This window comes from Mus musculus, chromosome 15 (genome assembly GCF_000001635.26).
Source record: "Mus musculus strain C57BL/6J chromosome 15, GRCm38.p6 C57BL/6J".
Classification (NCBI taxonomy): Eukaryota; Metazoa; Chordata; class Mammalia; order Rodentia; family Muridae; genus Mus; species Mus musculus.
This window is the reverse complement of record NC_000081.6, coordinates 101,163,159-101,183,391: the sequence shown is the minus strand read 5'-3', so window position 1 is coordinate 101,183,391 and position 20,233 is coordinate 101,163,159. Positions and strand designations below refer to the sequence as shown.

General features: G+C 49.4%; 1 protein-coding gene across 1 annotated transcript in view; it reads right to left on the bottom strand.

Annotated features, from left to right (window-relative positions):
• The window catches only part of Acvr1b (activin A receptor, type 1B), a 39,613-nt gene extending 30,293 nt beyond the window's left edge, over nucleotides 1–9,320 (bottom strand). Inside the window, exon 1 of the mRNA NM_007395.4 lies at nucleotides 9,157–9,320. Coding sequence (NP_031421.1) covers nucleotides 9,157–9,247 — 91 coding nt within the window. The 5' untranslated portion in view covers nucleotides 9,248–9,320. The remainder of the gene's footprint in view (nucleotides 1–9,156) is intronic.
• Nucleotides 9,321–20,233: the final 10,913 nt, after the last annotated feature.

Here is a 20,233-nt window from a genome sequence, read left to right as displayed (position 1 = left end):
AATAACACTTGGTTTTTGATTGACTTTGTGTGGGGGTAGGAGGAGTACGTATCTGGGAGTCAGTGCTCCCTTCTGCTGTGAGGGTCCTAGGCGGCAAACCTGGGGGGAGGCCTGGTGCAAGCACCTTTCTTGCTGAGCCGTCTTACTTGTGTTTGTAAGGTGATCTTGCTATGTAGCCCAAACTGACCTGGAATTAGTCCTCCTCTCCAGCCTCCTCCTGAGTACTGGGAGACAAGGAGAGTGGAAAAGCACTTGGGGGTGGGGGTGGGGGTGGGGGTGAGCAACTGGTGTAATAAAGTGAGTTTCTGTATTAGAGGCAAACCCACCAACTTAACAATAGACGTTTGATAAACTTGGCATTTAACTCCAAATCTTGGAAAAGATCTTGGAATGGTGCTTGCACAAGAGAGGTGTCTGGAAAGCAGCTCCACACTGCGCCGTTCTGTGAACTGCCTTTCCGAGATCTACTTGGAGACAAACCCAACCCCAGAGAGCTGTTTAAACAAGTTCAACTGTAAGCCTGGGGTGCAGAGAATGAAAGCTTTGTTCTCACTCAGAAGAGATGTTTGATGTTTATGCTAAAGAGCTGTCACTGTAGTGTAATTTATGGCTGATGGTAAATACCTGCACATCACAGGAGGGACAACACCAAAGCGGTATCACCAGGAAGGCATGTGTGCAAAAGTTCCTAGGCCTAAACACACAGGCTCAGCTGTCATGTTTAAACCTTCAGGAATTTGGTTTATTCTCCTTAACTTAATTTATAACAAACAGAGAAAGTGCCATTTGTTTGTTTGTTTTGGCTGCATGCATGCAGACATACTTCTGGTTCATTAAAGTTGGGGGAGTCTTCTCTTCCTGACCCAGGTACTACACTGTCAGCAGACAACAGTGACCCTCACACTTGTGTGGGAGAGAAGCTACAGGGATGACCGGTCCCTGCAACTCAGGTAATGAAGAGGAAACAAACAGACAAACAAATCAACTACGACACAGAGACTAATGGGGCTAAGACACAGTTCATTTGGCTGCAATAAAATGAATGTGTAATAACTCACACAGAAACCAAAGAGAGATTATGTCCAAGTAACTAAAAAATATCCATAGTGACTGGGATTTAAAAGAACAAAATACAACACAGGGCAGGAGAGCCGGCTCAGGCTCAGCGGAGGAGCCCTGGCTGCTCAGCAGAGAAGGACTTGCATTTGCTTCCTAGCACCCACGTGGCAGCTCACAACCATCCATTACTCTGGTTCCAGGGGATCCAACGACCTCTTCTGGTCTCTAACACTCGTGCAGTACATATACATACATGCAGTCAAAACACCCATACTTTAAAAAGTAAAAATATATATTTTCAAAAAAAAATCACAGAAAGACAAAATTGGAATTATTTGCCTAGGATTTTGCCAAGAGGATGGAAAAATGAGTTCAATTAATCAAATGTATATAAGCACTTAAAATACACAAGGTTCGATGTCTAGCTCAAGGACCTGTTGTCTGAATGCAGGAACAAAACCTTAAGTGATGTGAGCCTCCAGCACTCTCACAGGAGAAGGTGCACTGCTGACTGCTGACCATGGGAAAACACAGAAGTATAAAATCCCCTGGGTCACAGTACTGAGGAGGGGAGGAGGGAGGAAGCTTACCAGAAAGAACAGGGAAGGCATGGGGCCATGAAAAACACAAGGCATCCTGGGCCCACACTGAAAGGCCAGCAACAGTGCCAAGGTCCCGGCCGGCAAGAGACAAGGGGCAGCAAGAAGCCCAAGAGCAGGGCCACATCTGACTGACCATGCAAACCTGGAGGCCTAGAGCTGACCCTGGAAACATAGGAAAGCAACAGGGAGGGACAGAGGGGACAGAGGAGACAGAGCGAGTGCACGTCCACAGTAAAACCCTGCAGGGGAGGGAGCCAGAGGTGACTGCAGGGTTAGAACCCAGCAGACCCCAGCAGTCAGAGCACCAGGCGCTGGCCACTGCCTAAGCTCCCTCCACCCTCAGTGCTGAGGCTGAGAAACAAGGAGGTCTCAAAGGCTAGAGGCATTGTGCCGAGGAAGCTGCACTTCCAGCAGATTAGACTTTTATTGGTGGCTTTTATTGCCACCATCACCCGGTGAATGAGAAGGTTTGAACCCCTGCAGTTCCACTGGAATTCCAACAGGCAGAAGCAAAGTCACTTTGCCCGTAAACTGCTGAAGGGCAAGGGTGTCCCTCTTGCTTCTTCTTGGGGCCAGGCATGCCTGGACCATTAGAAACAAACTGATTTAATCTTATGTCTCGAGTGTTAAGTGCAACATACAAACACATATCAAGATAATGCCTGAGGACTTGGGGTGAAGGGGCTCCTCCACAAATTCTTAAGACACTCCTCAGCTCAATTCAACCCCAGCTAATCTGGAAAGTACACAAATCCTGTTTCCTCCATTTAACTTCCAACCTTGAACTCCAGATGATCCTCCAGCCTCAGCCTCAGCTACGAGGAAAGGTTCATGCCCCACGCCACCACACCTCGGAAAAGACTTTCCTATGTATGTCCTAGTGACAGGATGCTGAGCTCCTGGCCACATCCTGGGCTGTTTCTCTGCATTCTCCCATCGTTCCGCTGTGCCCACGGCTGTCTGATCACCACACGCGCACAAACACTTTACTCTTTACTCAGTCTCTACAGGTCTCAAGTCCACGCACAGCAAGACGGGAGCCAGCTAAGGTAGGCTTCTCTAAGATGAGGTCCCCTTCCAAGTTTAATGGTTGCTTGCAAAATCCACTGCCCAGCAAACCAGGACCCAGAGCACTGTTTTACTCTTCCTGTCAGATGAGGACCACTCTCAGCAACTCGTCTGCCTACACGTGTCTGTTGGGACAGGAAGCTCAGAACATGGGTGTTCACTTGCTTCTAAGCCAGCAGGAGCATCACCGACTTCCTTTCTGCAATGGACTGAGAATAAGCTTTAAAGGGCAAGTTCAATCATACCAAGCCCACCTGAACATCAACGCACTGAGACCTATCTGCCAAATCCCTAGGCGGTAGGGCCAACTACACCACTGTTAGACTGACTGACTGGGTACAAGTGGAGAGACAGCAGATCCCAGGGCTCTGCGTGGGAAACAGGGTGGCTGCCAAAAGCACAACCTCTTCTCTGCCGTCTAGTATCCGTCTCATTCGGCACAAGGTGGGCATTCTGAAGAAAGGCAGCTACGCTCCTAGGCCAATGCCCAGTATGGAAGGTGCTCACTAAGTATGTGCTAAAGGAATCTATGGATCACCCAAACATATTCAACATGTATATGTCTATCTACTTAGAGGACTTCTAGGTGTGTGTATTACACAATTCTGGGGTTCCAGCCCCAGCATTGCCAAAAACCAATAAAATGTCCAGATGCAGTGGCACCATTAGGGACCTTAGGGACTAGGGACATAGTCAAACTTCTCCCTGTGTGAATGAGAGAAACTGAGGTCAGACCCCAGCATCCGTATACAAGCCAGGTATGGAGGCATACGTCTGTAATCCAAGGACTGGGAGAGGATGTGGCGGGGACGACAGCCAGGTCCCGTGGGCTTGCTGGCTAGCTAGTCTATCCAAGATACCCTGTCTCCAAAAATACGGTGGACAATGACTGGGAAAAACACTTGACATCGATCTCTGGCCTCCATATAGGCATGACAAGTGTGGCAGCTCACACATGTGCACACACCAGACACAAGCACACAAAAAGGAGTCCTTAAAATTCTACATGATGCAATTTACCTCTAGGACATTTGTTTAACTACTGAAACTGATCTCCATTATTCAGACTGCATGCAAATGAATTAGCCTGCTTGCTAAAAGTTACCTGTAATCCCAAAACACAATGCTCAAAATCCTTTCCAGCCATTCGAGGATATATGCACACAATAGTAAGACCTGAGCAAGCTCGGTACACGTGCTCCCACTGGAGGTTGGTCAAGGTGACACTTGCTCCCCATTTAGGTTCTCCCACGGTAAACACAAGTCCTCTTGGCAGTCTACTTAGCACCATGCTTTTTGTTGATGGTTTTGCTATATAGAACAGTCTCCAAGCATAGTGCTGAAGTGATGTCTGGCGTTCCCAAGCACAAGAAGACAGCGATGCCTTGGGGAGAACGGTGTGTTTGGGAGCTTGATTCAGACAAGAGGTAGAGCACTGCTCTTGCTTGAGTTTCTCGGTGTGAACCAACACTATGTATTAAATAGGTGTCTTTACACAGAAACAGGGTTATCTGTTGATCAACTGATGAAACCTCTCATCAGAGGCTTGCAGGAACTAGCCCTGTACTTCCTAGAGGAGCAACGGCTCATATTATTGGTCAGCAGTGTCTGTGACCAACTTACAGAAAAAAATACCAAGCCATCTCCGAGGTTTACAGAGGATGAATAAAGCAGAGGACGGATGGCGGCTCTGGGCACGCACGAGCCCACCCTCCTCAGAGCCTCGGCTGGGAACTGTGTTTACTTAGGTTGCATTTAAGCCACGGTGATTTTAAGTTCCACAACAGCAGGGCTTTGGGAACTTTTGTTCCTCTCATTCAGTGTTATGTCCTCATGCCAGAAGCTGTTCTAGGCACACACCCAACTGAATGAACAAAGGCATCTCCTATATGTAACCAGGTAGGCATCAGAGGCCACGTGACACTTGTCATTTTCATTATGTGAAACCCAGAGGATTCAGTGGGGCAGACACAGGCTTGAGACTGGACAGAGAGACGGAAATGGGAAGAATGGCCACAAGGCCTGAATAGAGACGGACAGCATGGGTAGGATCTGTGGGGGTGGAGAATTCACTGCTAAATCAAACTTTGGTGGCTCTACACAAGGTGAAAGAGGCTGCTCTGTGGGACCACCCATGTACCTGTCCCCGTCCCCTTATCCTGATGGAAGCCAACAGGTACACAGCAGACGAGAGTGAAGATGGTGTCTTTGGAGTCCAAGCTCATGGTAAGCCACACACAGGGTAGAAACACTGAGATGAGCAGAAACAGAGAGCCCGGTATTCAAACTGGGCTCTCCATGGCGCAAGCTGAGAGAAATGCCAGTTAGACTGGCCCAAGAGCAGATACTCTAAGGCTGTGAATGAATGCCTAGTCTAGGTGGGATTGACCACTGAGAGTGCCTGCAGCTGGACCAGCACTGTAGGCTGGATGAGGAAGAGGATCTTTCTGTAAATACAGAGGAAAAGGACAAAACACCATCTTACAGCGGTGGACCCCCCCCCCCCCCCCCGTAACAGACAACATAAGAACTCAGTACAGAGAGAAGGAACCTCAGACTTATTGTTGACTGTTGTCCCAAGCTGAACTTCAGCAACACGCAAAGATTTCAAAACTAAAACACAACAGCCATACCAGTATTATAATTTAACTTGCAAAAAAAGAAAGAAAGTCAAAAGTGCCCTGGGCTGAGGGTTCCATTTCCACACAGCACCCTGTACTCCTGGGCACTTATGAGAACAGACTGCAAAACAACCAACTCATGTTCCCAGATGCAACAAGCAGCCTCCTCGACAGGACACGCTGAAAGCGATGGCGCAGGTCTCCCTTCCCTTCCCTTCCCTCCCCTCCCCTCCCCTCCCCTCCCTTCCCCTCCCCTCTCCTCTCTCTTCTCCCTCCTCCTCTCTACTGATTCTTAAATGGTAGCAAGGTTACAATTAGCTCACCGGTGGAGAATAAACCTATTTATAACACAGCAGTCCCCTGAAAGGCACAATCATCTGAGAGGGTTTCTAGAGGAAAATACGGTGCAGTTTCTCCCCCCTGCCTGAAGACTCCCAAGGGCTTTCTGGATGGAGCCTTCCTTCCATCTAACCTCCCTGTGTTCACAGCCAAGTTCTGGCCACCTCTCAGCCTCCATGTTCTTATGTAACATTTACATAGTACCATAAACACACCCAGAGTTGCATAACATTACCAACCAATAAAGCCTAAAGCAGGTCACTCCTCCAGCCTGCCTTCCATTAGATCAGGTATGCTGCTGGTGGGTGAGGAAAAAGCCTGCCAAGGGCAGAAATTAACTGGAGGAAATCTGAACCCTGGCTACCAAAAAGCAAAATCAGAAACGAGCCACACTGACATGTGGCGTGTCTATCAATCAAAGTATGTTATTCTGCCCATAAGATAAAAAGTAACCCAACATTGCTTATTCAGTGAACTCAGAAACCATGTCTAAAAATACCTCCGTGCCAACAGTGGCCTATCAGTCAGTCAGCCTCACAAATGTCCCAATCGGCGCGACACAGGGTATTTTCTCATTTCCAGAGGGACAGTTGAGGCAGTAACAGGTTAAGTTACTTGTTCAAGGGCAACCTGTATGAAACAAAGTTCCCTGAGCACAGCCTCCTCCCTCCCTCCCTCCCTCCATCTGGTTCTAACCTTTACCCAGAGTAGCCATTTTAAAGTGCTTTATCTCATCTGCCCAGGAGCTGTGTGAACAAACTAATCAGAGGCTCCCTGCCCCTCCACAGGAGTTCACTCCCCCCCCCCCCACCTCAAGTCCAAACCCACTCAATGAAGCTGTTCATAGAAATGCAAAATGTTCCTATCAGAACCTCAGATGCCTCTCTTGCTGCGATTGTCTTTAAAACATGAATGTCATGTTCTCCTGCTACTAACTTAATTTTACATTTTATAACACTAGTTAAGATTCCTAAGACAGGTCTTAAAACACACCATCTACCCAGTGGATGCTGTTTCCAGGGTAAAAATCCTTGTCCTGGCTTTTTACTAAGCCCCAGTTTTGATGAATTAGTAGACACCTATCTCTTGCTGCCCTCACATGGTGCTCACATACCAGGCCTGAGAACTGCCTTGGTCTGTCACTTCTCCAGCCCACAGGAGCTCTGTATAGGAAATGCAGGGGAGGGGAAAAAAAAAATCAACTTCTTGTTATCCCAGCCTCTACTTTCCCAGAAGTGACGTCTGACTTTAAGCCTTTTGCAACAGTGGTCTCTGTAGCATGCACTATTGGCAACTAGATGTATCCCGGAAAAAACTGCAGTGTCTGGCCAAGAAGTTTGAAGGCCTTGGAGAATGTTTGCTGGACACACAACCAAATATCCCATTTACCAAAAAAAGAGCCCAACTCCCGGTTATACCCACCCACTGCCACCCCAACAAGCATCCAGTTTGGGGAGGATACAAAAACAAACCGTGTTCAGAACCAGTTGGCTTACCAATTAAACATTCTTAACTATGCTAGCAACAAGGCAAGCCCACAGACAGACACCAAATCAGCAGGGAACTGACTGTTTCAAAATCTTGGAGATGCTAGAGGCAGGATATGAATTTCACTGGAGGGACTTAGAGATTTATTTATACACACATAACACGACAAACCTGAAGACGGAATGTCCTTATTTTTACCACCCTACTAGGGAAACAGCACTGTCACAGATCTCGAAACATGGCCCACAAGCCCCAGAGAACATTCTTATTTATGAAAATCACTCTCTCCCCACAAATGTAAGGCTGTTCATCCACCTTCGGCGGGGTTTACCAGTCTCTGCCGCCGCCGCTCAGTTACCTGTGACAGAGCAGCAGCAACACAGGGAACTCAGCACAGTGCCTAGCAGAAGCACTAGCCAGTGAACAAAGACCCCGCCGCCGACGCACAAGCCCCGCCACTCTGGAAGAACACATCAAAGACGGGGATAGTGAACTTGGTTTTGAGACTCCAAAGTAGCATGGTGTCTTCTACTGAGGGTCTGCGTTACTAAACCAAGACCCACCTGAGCATCTCGTGTGTGTGTGTGTGTGTGTGTGTGTGTGTGTGCGCGTGCAGATTAGAGCCACAGACAGACAGACAGACAGACAGACAGACAGACACACACACACACACACACACACACACACACACACACGAACTTCCATTGCTGGAAGGTTGGGGGCGGCTGAGAAGCCAAAGCAGAAGGCTTTGTACAATGGGAGCAGCAAATACAACCCCTAATTGTCTCACCATATCCATCTGTGGGTCAATAATCACTTCGATGCAACTGCCAAATATAACCTTCTTCTGTAACCCCAATGCCAAAGCACATTTGAGAATACTACCAGATGAAATATTTTAGGGTTTCACCGGCTCTTCCCAGCCTCACAAGCCTCATAAACAACACAGCCGGTGTAGTGTCCCACAGAAACGTCTCCACCTCTGTACTGGGAAAGGTGGGGGTGGGCCTGGCCACACAAGGCCCTTAAGGCTGGAAGGTAAGGGGTGTGTGTGGAGGGTGGGTGCCGGGAGGAGGGACTGTGTGTCAAGGCAAAAGTACTGACCAAGGGCCAGGGAGACGGTCCAACCGTGGGGGTCTTTAAATAATTGGGGGTGGGGGGGTTGGAAGCAGTTTTCAGGATCTCACCTGAAAAGCATCCTCGGAGTGATTAACTGAATGGGCCCCCTGGGGCGGGGTGGGGGAGGTGAGGAGGCATGCAAACACACATACACCTAGATTCAGATTAACAGCTGGGGAACTAGGTTTTCACAGGGTTGGAATGGCTCTGAGGCCAATCTCCAAAAAGGTTTAGGGGCCTGCTCGCCCCATTTCCTCCAAACAGCGTCTACAGGCATGGATATCCGAGGTGGGTGGGAGGGGGGTGCCCTGCAGAACCCAAGGAGCTGAGCGAAAGAAGGGGGAATGTGACTCCGGTGCCTAGACCATCAGGGTGGCAGGGGAAAGAGGGTAGGGGCACCCCATGATGAAGGGAGGCTTAGAGACCCCTACCCTCCTAGCCTAGGGTACGCATAGGCTCTCGGCAACAGAACACATCGGAGAAACAAGCCCCCCATCGTCGAACCCCACAATCTTGGCGGGAGAAAAGGCGCCCCCAGGAGCATCTGCTGGCAGGGAATAACCCCCCTCGCACGGACGCGCTGAAGGGCAGGAGCCAGGGACCTCCACATCTCGAGGAAGCCTGGGGTGGGAGCGGAGGGTGCAGGAGGCGCGACCCCCTGGGCGCCCCGGTCGGGCTCCGTCTGGAAGAGCGCGCGGGTCCCCAAGGCTGACCCAGCGCCACCCCGGCCCTCCGCGCCCCCCGCCCGGCCATATTGCGCGGCTGGGGAGGGGGCGCGCCCGAGCCCCACGGCGAGCGCGAGGCCTCGCCTGGCCGTCTGTATCCCGCGCCCCCCCCCCCCATCCCCGCCCCGGACTCACCCTGGATCCCCCGGGGCCCGGACCCGCCGCTGCCGGCGAGCAGGAGGACAACAAGGGGGAAGAAGGAGGAGGCTCCGGCCGACTCCGCCATAGTAACCGCCGCCGCAGCCCAGCAGCGCCCAGCGCGCGCGCGCGCCCCCGGCGCCTCTCTCCCTCCCTCCCTCCCTCCTCCCGCCCGCCCGCGCGCGCCCGGCTCCTTCGCTCCGCGCCGGCACGTGAGCTCCCGGGAGCCGGTGCGGCCGCCGCCGCGCGCGCCCCCGAAGGGCGGGGCCGGGTGCGCGCGTGCGCCCGCCTTAAAGGGGAGGGTCCCTGTTAAAGGGGCGGAGGCTCTCGCCTCGGCCAACCTCGCGCACCCGTGCGGAGCTGAGCCGAAAGCGGGGGAGGCCGGGTCCGCCGACCGACAGTCTCCCTCCTCCCTCCGCGGAGTGGCCGCGCCGGCGCCCGTCCTCCTTCCTTCCCCCAGCCCCGACCCTCCGGCCCGTTGTGTCCCGCTGGGTTCGTCGCCAGAGTCTCCTGACCGGCGTCCCCTCGAGGCTCCCTCCCGCTGCAGCGAGCTGGACACAACTACCTGTGCGAGCGAGCGTCTGTGTTTTCGAAATGTAGCTAGGCTGGCACGGCTGACAGCCTTGGTGAGGGTGCTGGCCAGGTAGAACCATTTTGGGAAACAATGTGACAGCACCTATCAGACAGCTTCACAAAACGCATTGCATTTGCCCGGCATTTCCTCCTGTCTGTCTTCAGGAAATAATGAGGCTAAATATTTACGCAAAATGTTCCCTTGCTTATTTATCATTGGAAAAAGCTGGAAACTAGAGAAGCAATCATAGAAGCTTAGATAAACTGTGGCTCACTCATGTGAAGGAGCACTAGTGATTAAAAATCGGTTTACAAAAACTAATGGCGCGAGGAAATGTTACTCCATGTTAAATGAAAATGTAAACACCAACCTTTACAATAAATTTTTGTGGATGATATGTATGCATGTATGCGTAGGAGAAAAGGGAACGATATTACTCAATATTACTACTAAGGTTTTCAGTTTGTTTTTGAGACAGAGTCTTATTATGTTGTCCAGGCTGGCCTCAAACTCACTGAGAACTGCCTGTTTCTGCTTCTCAAGTGCTGGGTCTAAAGGTGTGTGTGCCACAGAGGCAGGCTGAAATAATTTTTTGTTTCTCCTTTAAGTATTCCAGTAACTTCTAAATAGTTTCCAGATAAACATTACTTTCAAACCTAGTAGGAAATACTTATAAAAGGCAAATGATCCCGTATCTTTCTGAAGAGCTCACAAGAGACTTTGGGATCTGTATTCTGCTTCTGATAACCAACTAGGAGAAAACAGGCAACATCTTAGCCTTTCAAAGTCATAGATAGTTTCATGTGTGAGACCAAGGGATAGAGAAGACCGTCAAGAAGGAGGGAGGGAGGAGAGGCAGGCAGATCTCTTGAGTTCTGGGACAGTGTGGTCTACAGAGTGAGTCCCAGAAGAGCCAGGACTACTCAGAGAAACCTGTCTCAAAAACAAACAAACAAACAAAAAACCCAAACCAACCAACAAACAAACAAAGGTGGGGGGCGCTGTTCTGACATCTTACCTTATAATTGTCTCCAACACAAAGAACCCAAGGAAAACAGGACTTCTGGTCTCATTCCCCAGGTACAACACACAAACACACACAAGTAGAAAGTCAAACTGGTGCTTAGTGCATAGCTGGGTAAATAAACACCACCATTTTTATTCTTTTTACCCTCAATCATGACCTGCCCCCCAAAAGTAGCCTACTTCTCCAAGTCTGTCTTACTGGTCTACCCAACTATGCTGTATCTATCCTCCTTTAGGCCCCCAGCTGTGGTCCAACAGTACTGAGGGCCACTGGACCAAAGTTGGCATTACATAACAAATTTATTCTCTGTTTACTCTGAAGCTTAGAAACCCCAAATCACTTGGCCACGTTCCATCAAACTCTTCAGAAATGACTCCTTCCCTTTGAGCTTCCGGTAGTTCCCAGAATCCTTGGTGCCCCATCTTCACATGGCAGTCTTCTCTCCCAGCCTGTGTCTCCACATCCAAGTCTGGGGAGATGGCTTAATTGGTAAAGTGCCCACTGTGTTACTACAAGGACCCAAGTCCAGATCTCCAGCACCCAGATAGAAAACAGGTGCACAGCTCACATCTGTGAGCCCTAGCAGTAGGAGGGCAGGAACAAGCAGACCCCAGAGTCTCACTGGCCAACCAAGCTTCAAGTTCAACAAAGATCTGTTCAAGGTAAGGTGGTGGGCCAGCAAGATAGCTTAGCAGGTAAAGGTGCTTGTTGCCAAACCTGATGACTGGAGTTGACACAGAGAACAGACTCCCACAGATTGTCTTCTGAGTTCTACATGTGCATCGGGACATGCATGCCTTTACTCCCAGATAGATGACAGACAGACAGACAGATGAATAGATAGATGGATGGATAGATAGGTAAAAGGTAAACAATAGATGATAGATGGATAGATAGGTAATAGGTAGATAACAGATGATGGATGATGGATGGATAGATAGATAGATAGATAGAGATAGGGTGAAGATCAATAAAAGAAGATGACCACTGTTGACCTCTGGTCTCCATGTGTGTACATGTGAGTGAGCGAGCACACCTTTACACATATCCATATAGTGCTAACAAATACAAATTATCTGTCATCAGAATAGCAATGGTCATTTTTCAGGGCCCTCCCTGATCCAGTATGAATCCAAGTCCTTCTGTCCTTCTTTCTTCCTGCTCTTTTATTTGTTTGTTTTTCTTTTTTCTTTTTTTTCAGATAATGGTTTTTTTTTTTTTTTTTTTTTTTTTTTTTTTTTTTTTTTTTTGTAGACTAGGCTGGCCTCGAACTCACAGAGATTCCTCCTGCCTCTGCCTCTGCCTCTGCCTCCGGGGAGCTGGGAGTAAAGGCGAGTGCTACCACCCACTCAGGCCTTTTATTTGTTTTGAAACAGGGTGTCATGTAGCCCAGGCTGGCTGTGAGCTTATTATACACAGGAGAATGGCCTTGAATCCCTGATCCCCCTGCCTCTGCAGAGGTTTGAGGTGACAGGTGTACCTGCTTAGTAATGAGAACTTGGTTATGTTGGATCTGGCTTCCAAGTAAAATGACATCCACACGTTTTGAAGGGCTAATCATTAATTCTGTGACGCCAGTACCCCTGTAATTGGGGAGGGGGACACTGAGCACCCTCTGAGGTTATCTTTCCATATGCCTTGGGTTCACAGAGGGAGTCTAGAGATACTTTACCTCTGAGCAGGAGGAAGGTCAGCCTGAGCACAGAGAACAAGGACCTCGGTGCTAGGTCCCCAGATCAACACACCCACCGCCTGCTTGTCTGAAACTTAGGGTGAGAGGTTTTGACCTCCCTAAGCCTGAATTCACTCATTTGTATGAGATCTCAGAAGGACACTGCGAGAACTGGTTAGGATATTGTATGTAAAGCACAGAAGGGTATCGACGTAAAGAGAGTAGCTGCCCTGGTTATCAAAGCTTTGTCTTCCCTACCGCCCTGCGGAGCAGCTGAGCCCTGTCCAAGTGGGCCCTGCTTGCAGATGAGGAGACTTAGAGAAGGTGCGACTTGCCCATGCTTGCCCGTAATCGGTTGTTAAAACCACAGCCCCACTCACTGCTCTTGTACTTTGTTCAAAACTGCAGCATCTCATGCTTTCCCAAGAACCAAGCTGAAGATGAAAAATGAGATTTGCTGGGGTGGGGAGAAGGGATAATTCTGTTTCTCACACCCTGTTGTGAGGGTGTGAGATATCTTGTCCAGTCAGAGCTCCTAGGTGAGGCATCTATCTACCTTCCCTCTTAGGCCCTGAGCTTCAGGAAGGCACACTGTCTGGCTCACACCCATGATCCTGTGCTCCTTTCTGTGACCAGGCCCAAGAACACCTCTTTCTAGAGCTCCTCGCCATGGCTAAAGACTCAGCGATGTGGCCTTAATAAGAAAATGCTTGTATTTTGTGGTGTCATGTGACATTCGTGTAGACACATATACTGTGTATGACCAAGTCAGGGTAAACATATCTTCTCAGACATCCTGTCTTGACTGTAAAGCCTTCAGACACTGTTCCCCTGGCTTTTCTGGACTGTAGAAATTCTCATTTTCTATAGTCATTTTCTCGTGCAGCAACACACTGAAGCTTCTCTTTATCTAGCTGGAACTTCCTCCCGCTTATCAACCTTTCCCAGTCTCATTCTCCTTCCCTCTCTCCACAGCCCCTGTGTGATGGTTTGTACATGTGAAGTGCCTGTGAAGTGGCACTATAGAAGGTGTGGCCCTGTTGAAGTAGGTCTGTCACTGAAAGTGTGGGCCATCAGACCCTCATCCTAGCTGCCTGGAAGCTAGTGTTCTGCTAGCAGCCTTCAGGTGAAGATGTAGAACTCTCAGCTCCTCCTGCCTCATGCCTTGCCTGGATGCTGTCATGCTCTGCTTGATGATATTGGACTAAATCGCTGAACCTGTAAGCCAGCCCCAATTACATGTTGTCCTTTATAAGAGTTGCCTTGGTCATGGTGTCTGTTCACAGAAGTAAACCCTAACTAACTAAGACACTCTGTTAGTGATGCTCTACTAAAGTTCTTTAAACTGCAGGCTCGATCCCTCCACACCCTATGAACTTCTCCACTATTGTGCCCCTTTCTTATACAATCCCTCGGACCTCCTAGAAGTCATTCTCCCAGAAAAAAAAAGCCCTTCCTCCCTGTGCTCCAGGGGCTAGGTCACACAGTGTTACTGCTTCCATCCTGGTCACAAGGCACCGAGACACCATGGCGAGGACTCATCTCAGTTTCCCTACAGAGCTGAGCCCCAGGCAGCAGCCAGTTCTACCTATATTCTATGAGCACTTACAGAGTGCCAAGTATACCAGACACAACATATACACATGGCTGAATCTTGGTTCCTGGATTTCATGAAGCCTGTCCTCCTATGCAGACAAGCGTGAAAGAAAGACAATAATGACTTGGGGACACTGTGGCACAATCAACAGAGTCAGACTCACTGGGGCAGAGACTTGGGGGACTCCACCCTACAGGAAACAGCTGAAGAATTAGGTGTGACCGGGAACAGGCCATGCTACAGTTGATTCTTGGATGACCAGTGCTCCTCAGACATACAGGTCTCTGTGTATGGGACAGGGTTAAGAAGGTGGCTCCGTAGTTAAGAGTATTTTTTTTTTTCTTGCAAAGGCTCCAGATTCAGTTCCAAGCACCCACATCTGGTAGCTCACATCCACTTGTAATATAACTATGGGAGATCTAATTCCTTCTCTGGCTTCATCACGTACCAGGCACACATGTGATACACATACATGCATACAAGCACTCATACATGCACATAAAATACATCTTTTTAAATTTTTTTTAAAAAAAGAGGACCACTTTGCTAATCCAAATAAACTAAAACTTGATACAGAAGTCAAATCATGGGAACGCTGACAACAAGGAGCCTGAGAGGAGGTTGTTTCGATAGCCTAGACAGGAGAGAAAGAAGAGCAGACCCCAGGCAGCCACAGCCAACAGGGAAATGGATTCAAGAGGTGGAGGCAAGATTGGTTGATGTGGCATGTGAGGGAGAAGATTGCCTGGTAGGACTCCTGGGTAACTTGACACAGATAACTGGTACCTAGTGTAGGAAGGATGTGTATGGGCAGAGAGACATGAGATCCCCATCATGGATTGGGGCACCCTGACTTAAATAGGCATCATGTACGTGAGCCACGAAGAGGTGGCTCTGGAAGCCTGGAGCACAGCGTAAGGTGTTCATACAGCTCAAGGGAGCACTGGAAGTCAAAAGCGCAGCAACATGGCAGTAAGAGAGACTCACAGAAGTGGAAAAAGAATCTGGAGAGAACAGAATCATAGAGATCATCATAGGCAAGAGAGGCGTCTAGGATCTAATTGGAAGTGAGGTGAGGGTTGGGGTCTTCTGGGTTTGAGGTGTAAACCGTTGATGGCTTCTGCCTGAGTTGACTGGAGGTAGAATGAGGGGTTTCCTGTGAATGGGGGCAGACTTTAGGGTAATTTTTCTCTTTAAAAGAAGTTGGCTTAAAAAAAACAACTCCCAATATTCAGTAAACCAGCAAGAAAGGGGAAAAAAAATACCAAGAACAAGGTGGACCGTGGCTCAGTGGTAGAGCATTCGCCCAGCAAGCCCTGGGGTCCATGTCTAGCTGCTTGCACTAATTGAAACATATCTTCCCGGGAGGAGGGAGGAGCCTCAGGAAGCTTCAAAATCTGGGAGATTCACAAGGCCCATCGCTGAGGTCCTATAAGCAACACACAAAGTCTGGGTGAGAGGAGCCGCTTCAGTGGAGCTGCCGCTGAGTCTGTAGGGACGTAGCTTCTGGGATGTGTCTCCTAGGCAGGAGGGGAAGTGTGCAGTGATGGATCTGCCTTTGAGTGGCCCATGCTCCTTTAAGTAGTCCCGTTAAATTCATTAGCTCACCGAGCTAGACTCGGCTGGAATCTCTCCTTTGGTCTGTCATTGCTCTATGTGTGGTGAATAGAAATAAGCTTTGTAGGAAAAGTACAGCAGCACCCGGCCGCGTAGAGCAAACACCTAAGGAGAAAGAGAGGACGCCAGGTGACTGGCTTTCACCTTGGGAGTATTTGTGCACCAAACAAACTTGGGGTCTGTTTTCTTGGAGGAGCCAAAACCCGGGTCCATCCAAACAAGAAACCCTCTGCAGCACAAAGCTCTGCCCCACAGAAGATAATAGTTAGCCTAACGACCGAGAATTCCCCCAAGACACCACAGAGAAATTGCCTGACTTGAACTTTGGCATCGGGTGGGGCAAAAATCTTCCAGGAGAATTCATAAATGCAAGCCAGCTCCATGGTATGTTTTAATGTAAAATTTTCCCTATCTAGACAGTTTGGGAGATCACTCGCTATTTAGATTCAAGTAACCTCGGCCACGCGTGGTATTATAGAAAAGAAAGTAAGAAATCATCATGAGAGGTGTCACCCCATGACTACAGGAGATTCTTTAGTTAGCGTTCCAATAAATATGCAGCCAAAAAAGACACAACCAGATAGAACTTAAAGGAAAGTAAATCAACTTAGAACTGTCTATTCATACAAAATGTCTCTTTAAAAGGAGTCAGACAGAAAGAGTAAGTCATTGCGGACTTCATGCACGCCTTACAGAGTCACAGATCCACTCATAGAAAAGGATTGTACAACTTCCAGGTTAAGAGAAGAGGAAACAGGATGGAAAAGCACAAGGAAGTAAACAAGTAAACGAAAACAACAATAGTAATAAGCAATAAATAGAACATAATGAGTAGAAAATAAATTCAGATATGTGCACGATTATAATAAATGTAAGTGAACCAAATAATCCAACTTAAAAATAGTGACTAAATAGGAGGGGAGAAAAGGATTTCAGATACTCCAGGTGAAAGGAATGACCTTATTTTGTTCTGTTGCTTGACCAAGCGCAGAGAGATTCTAACTCACCTCTCGTGAAGGAGCCAATAGGAGTTCAAAGGCACAGGAAGCTGAAGGAGCAAAGGAGAGTCAGGACCAAGAAGAGGTGAAGAAGGTAGGCTTGAGATGAAAGGGTACAGGGGCTGGCTTTGGCCTGTGGGGAGAATGTTATTATTTCAGAGACAGGAAAGAGAAGGTGAGCAAAGAGAAAATGTGTAAGCACAGGAGATTATCTTAATGTCCCCAGTCAAGAGACAGTCACTTTGATGTCATTTCCTCACAAGGCTTATGGTGGAGGGTATGCTTGGAGAAAGTGTTAATAATGTAAAATAAATTCACAGAACTATGACAGAGGTGATAATATGTACTGATATGGAGACAGTGAGACTGGCAGCCAGGGACTCAGAAAACCAGAAAGAGTGTCCAAGGGAGTGCTGAGGGCCCAAGCGGGAACCCTAAAAATTAAAGATACGCTCTCAGAAACCCTGTGTGACAGACAGCACTATCTCTTCTGGGCGTGTTCATCAGCCCGAGGTGAGAGCAGCTGTGTCCCTTAGAGTCGGTGAAGCTAGAGGATGGGGGCATATGGACAGACAGGTGAGCCAGCATATGGAGGGAAGCAGAGGTGTTGGCAGCCTGCAGTCTGTACACAAGTGGTCCCTCAGGAAGGAGCTGAGCGTGGCGTTCCTGAAGAACACCCTCCCAGGCTCTCCTTTCTCTCTCTCCCTGCCCCAGAGGCTACCTCAGGACTTTTGAGGACGGTTTTCTTTCTTCAACTCTCACACTGACCTGGTTCCACCCCAGTGCTTCCTGGGTAAACAGGCCCTGTGCCCTCAGCCCGGTGGTGATTCATACTTGCGTTTCCACCTGAGCATGCCCACTGGCCAAACAGGATTGCTCTCCTGGTCATTCTCCTGCTGTGGAGGACCTCACAGTTCCTTCCTGTCAGCCTGATGCCCTTGTTCTGCATGCTGGAACGTCACAGTACTGTGGGACTGCTGGTGCTATAACGCCTTCATCTCCCGACCACGCTTCCCCAGTGCTCTGGCTGTACTTCCGCATGCCCGTGTCCCTGGAGATCATTCTGCACTTTTTCAGCTGTCTTCTCCAGAACATACAGGCATCTTTGTTGAGTGGAGTCATGAAGTTCTAAATCTGAAAGGGAACTTTAAGTTATTTTGTCTGGTCCTGTTATTTCATTTTTATTATTGTTGTTATGATTGCTCTTTCGAGATTTCTCTGTGTAGCCCTGGAACGCCCTATGTAGAACAGGCTGGCTTTGAACTCGGGAATCTGCCTGCTGCCTCCCGAGTGCTGGAACTAAAGGCATGTGCCATCATGCCCAGCTTTGATTCTGTTATTTTAGAGTAGAGAAACCGAGGCTCAGCAGAGACAGGTGTCTTGTTCGAGGACACTGCCCAGACTGGTAGTTAATAACTCTATATGATGAGAACTTAGGACTCATGCAGACAGACCCCTTACACCTAAAGATGGTGTCCAGAGACTGGACACTAGCTTGCCTAGGAAGATTTACCAAATTGTGTTCACAACCATTTAGTAGTAACACCACTCTCCTTACCATACAGGAGAGGAACTGAGCCCCAGCCCAAGGTCATTCAGGGAATACCCAGTCTGACAGTTCCTCTGTTATCCTGGTTTCTCTTCCCTGTCCTTTCATATCCTTAAGACCCCTGGTATAAAGTCTCCCTCCTACCTGCTGGTCTATCATGCTCAATAGCAATTCCTGCTTTTCCAAGGGGTGGGAGGAGGGGGGCACAACGGTGGGGTGGGGAGGGGAGACAAGGGTAGGAGTTGGGCAGGGGTGGGGAGGCAGGAGTGGGGGTTAAGGGGGAAGGGTCAGGGGGTGGGGGTGAGGTAGGCAGAGGGGGTGGGGGAGAAGCAGGGGTGGAGGGTAAGGGGGCAGGAGCAGGGACAGGGGAGGGGCAAAGGTGAGAGGCGGGGGCGGGGGTTAAGGGGGCAGGAGAGGGGACAAGGGTGAGGGGCAGGAGTTGGGGGTAGTTGGGGGGAAGGTGTAATATGGTCAGGCTTCTGGCTACCGCTGATGATACCAGGGCTGGCTATCTGGTCCCAGGAAAAGCAACATAGAGACTAGCTGAGCTACTGAAGGGCTCTCTTGTATTGAACTAAAAAGGCAAGAAAAGCCAGTGACTTAGCTAGCCTGTGGCAGGTGCCCGGAAGTGGCAGTGAGCCAGTCTGAGCTGGGAAAGAATCGTGGAACAAAGGCTCAAGGTGAAGGAGACAAGAAAGGGAGGCTGGCTGGAGTGTGCTCATGGGTGTGTCTGTGTATACACCCCTCCGACCTCACCCCACAGTCAGGTGGTATCCAGGCTTGTCCTCAGATCCATGAGACCTGTCTGGCAGTATTTTCCCGGGTGAAGTCCTCCGAGATTTCCACCTGTCTCTTCACTCAAATGTCTTTGTCCTTGAAGCCTAGGACCCAGCAAACACACCAGCTCCGGACTGACTCCTCCTCCAAGAAGCCTTCCCCTCCTCTGCATGCTGTCTGCCTTTTCTGGAATCACTCAGGGCCTGACCATGGCAGATGTCACTCAATTCCTGTTGGTGGGAGAATCCTCCAGCCCTGTGTCACCGCTTATCAAGTTCGCCATTTGGAGCCATTTGCCTCACCACTGCTGTTTTGTGTTCTAGCAATCTGTGGGTAGGCTACCGTTTCTTTATCCTGGAGTGCATACTGAAGTCTGTGAGACAAAGGGCCTTGGCCTAGGTCCTGGGAATGAGTAAGCTTGTAGTTCTCCCCCTCAGGCAGTTCACGGTCCAGGAGGGGAGGCTATGTTCCTCTGACCAAACTCTGGCATTGGGATCCCAGCTACATACTTGGATACACAACATGACCACTGGGCCTGTGGTGTTGACACACGCACAGACAAAGGTTCACCCCTGTTCTCTCTTGTTCCGTGTCCCCTTCCCCACCAGGGTCCATTCCTCACTCTCCTTTCTTTCTAAACTTCATTTTTGTGGGGTGAGAGAGAGAGAGAGAGAGAGAGAGAGAGTGAATGAGAAACAGGGAGAGTAAGAAGGGAGAGACAGAGAGAGAGCATGAGGCAGTTACTTTATACTATTTTAGGACCCCTTTACTTTTCAAAAACCTGGTGGAGAATCCTGCCAAAGCCCCCGGGTGGGGGTGAGGAGGCTAGCCAATCTAACCCCGGGGCAGGCTGGGTGTCTGGGAGGCCAGGTTTTACAACTGTCAGCTGCATAGCCCAGGCTCAAATTGCTTTGCACCCTTGACTGCAGCTTCTTCCGTGGGCCCATCAGACCCAACCCCACCCACCCGGTCCAATCTAACATTCTAACAGGCCCCCCTCCTCTCCAGCATGCTCAGCCGTCATCATTCCTCCCCACCAGCCGCTTAAGGACTGCACACCAGGCACCATGTAAAATTGTTGTGTTTCTGGAAACACACCACACGCCGAGAAGCCTTGAAATTCTTCTTGGAACGGGTCCAGGGGTTTATTTATGAAATTCCCAGGGGGTGGGAGAGACAGAAGTCTGGACTTCGCAGACTGAGTGCTGCTCCGCCGTCATCTCGCCCGCATGCATACCCGCCGCCACTCCAGCCAGCTCTTAC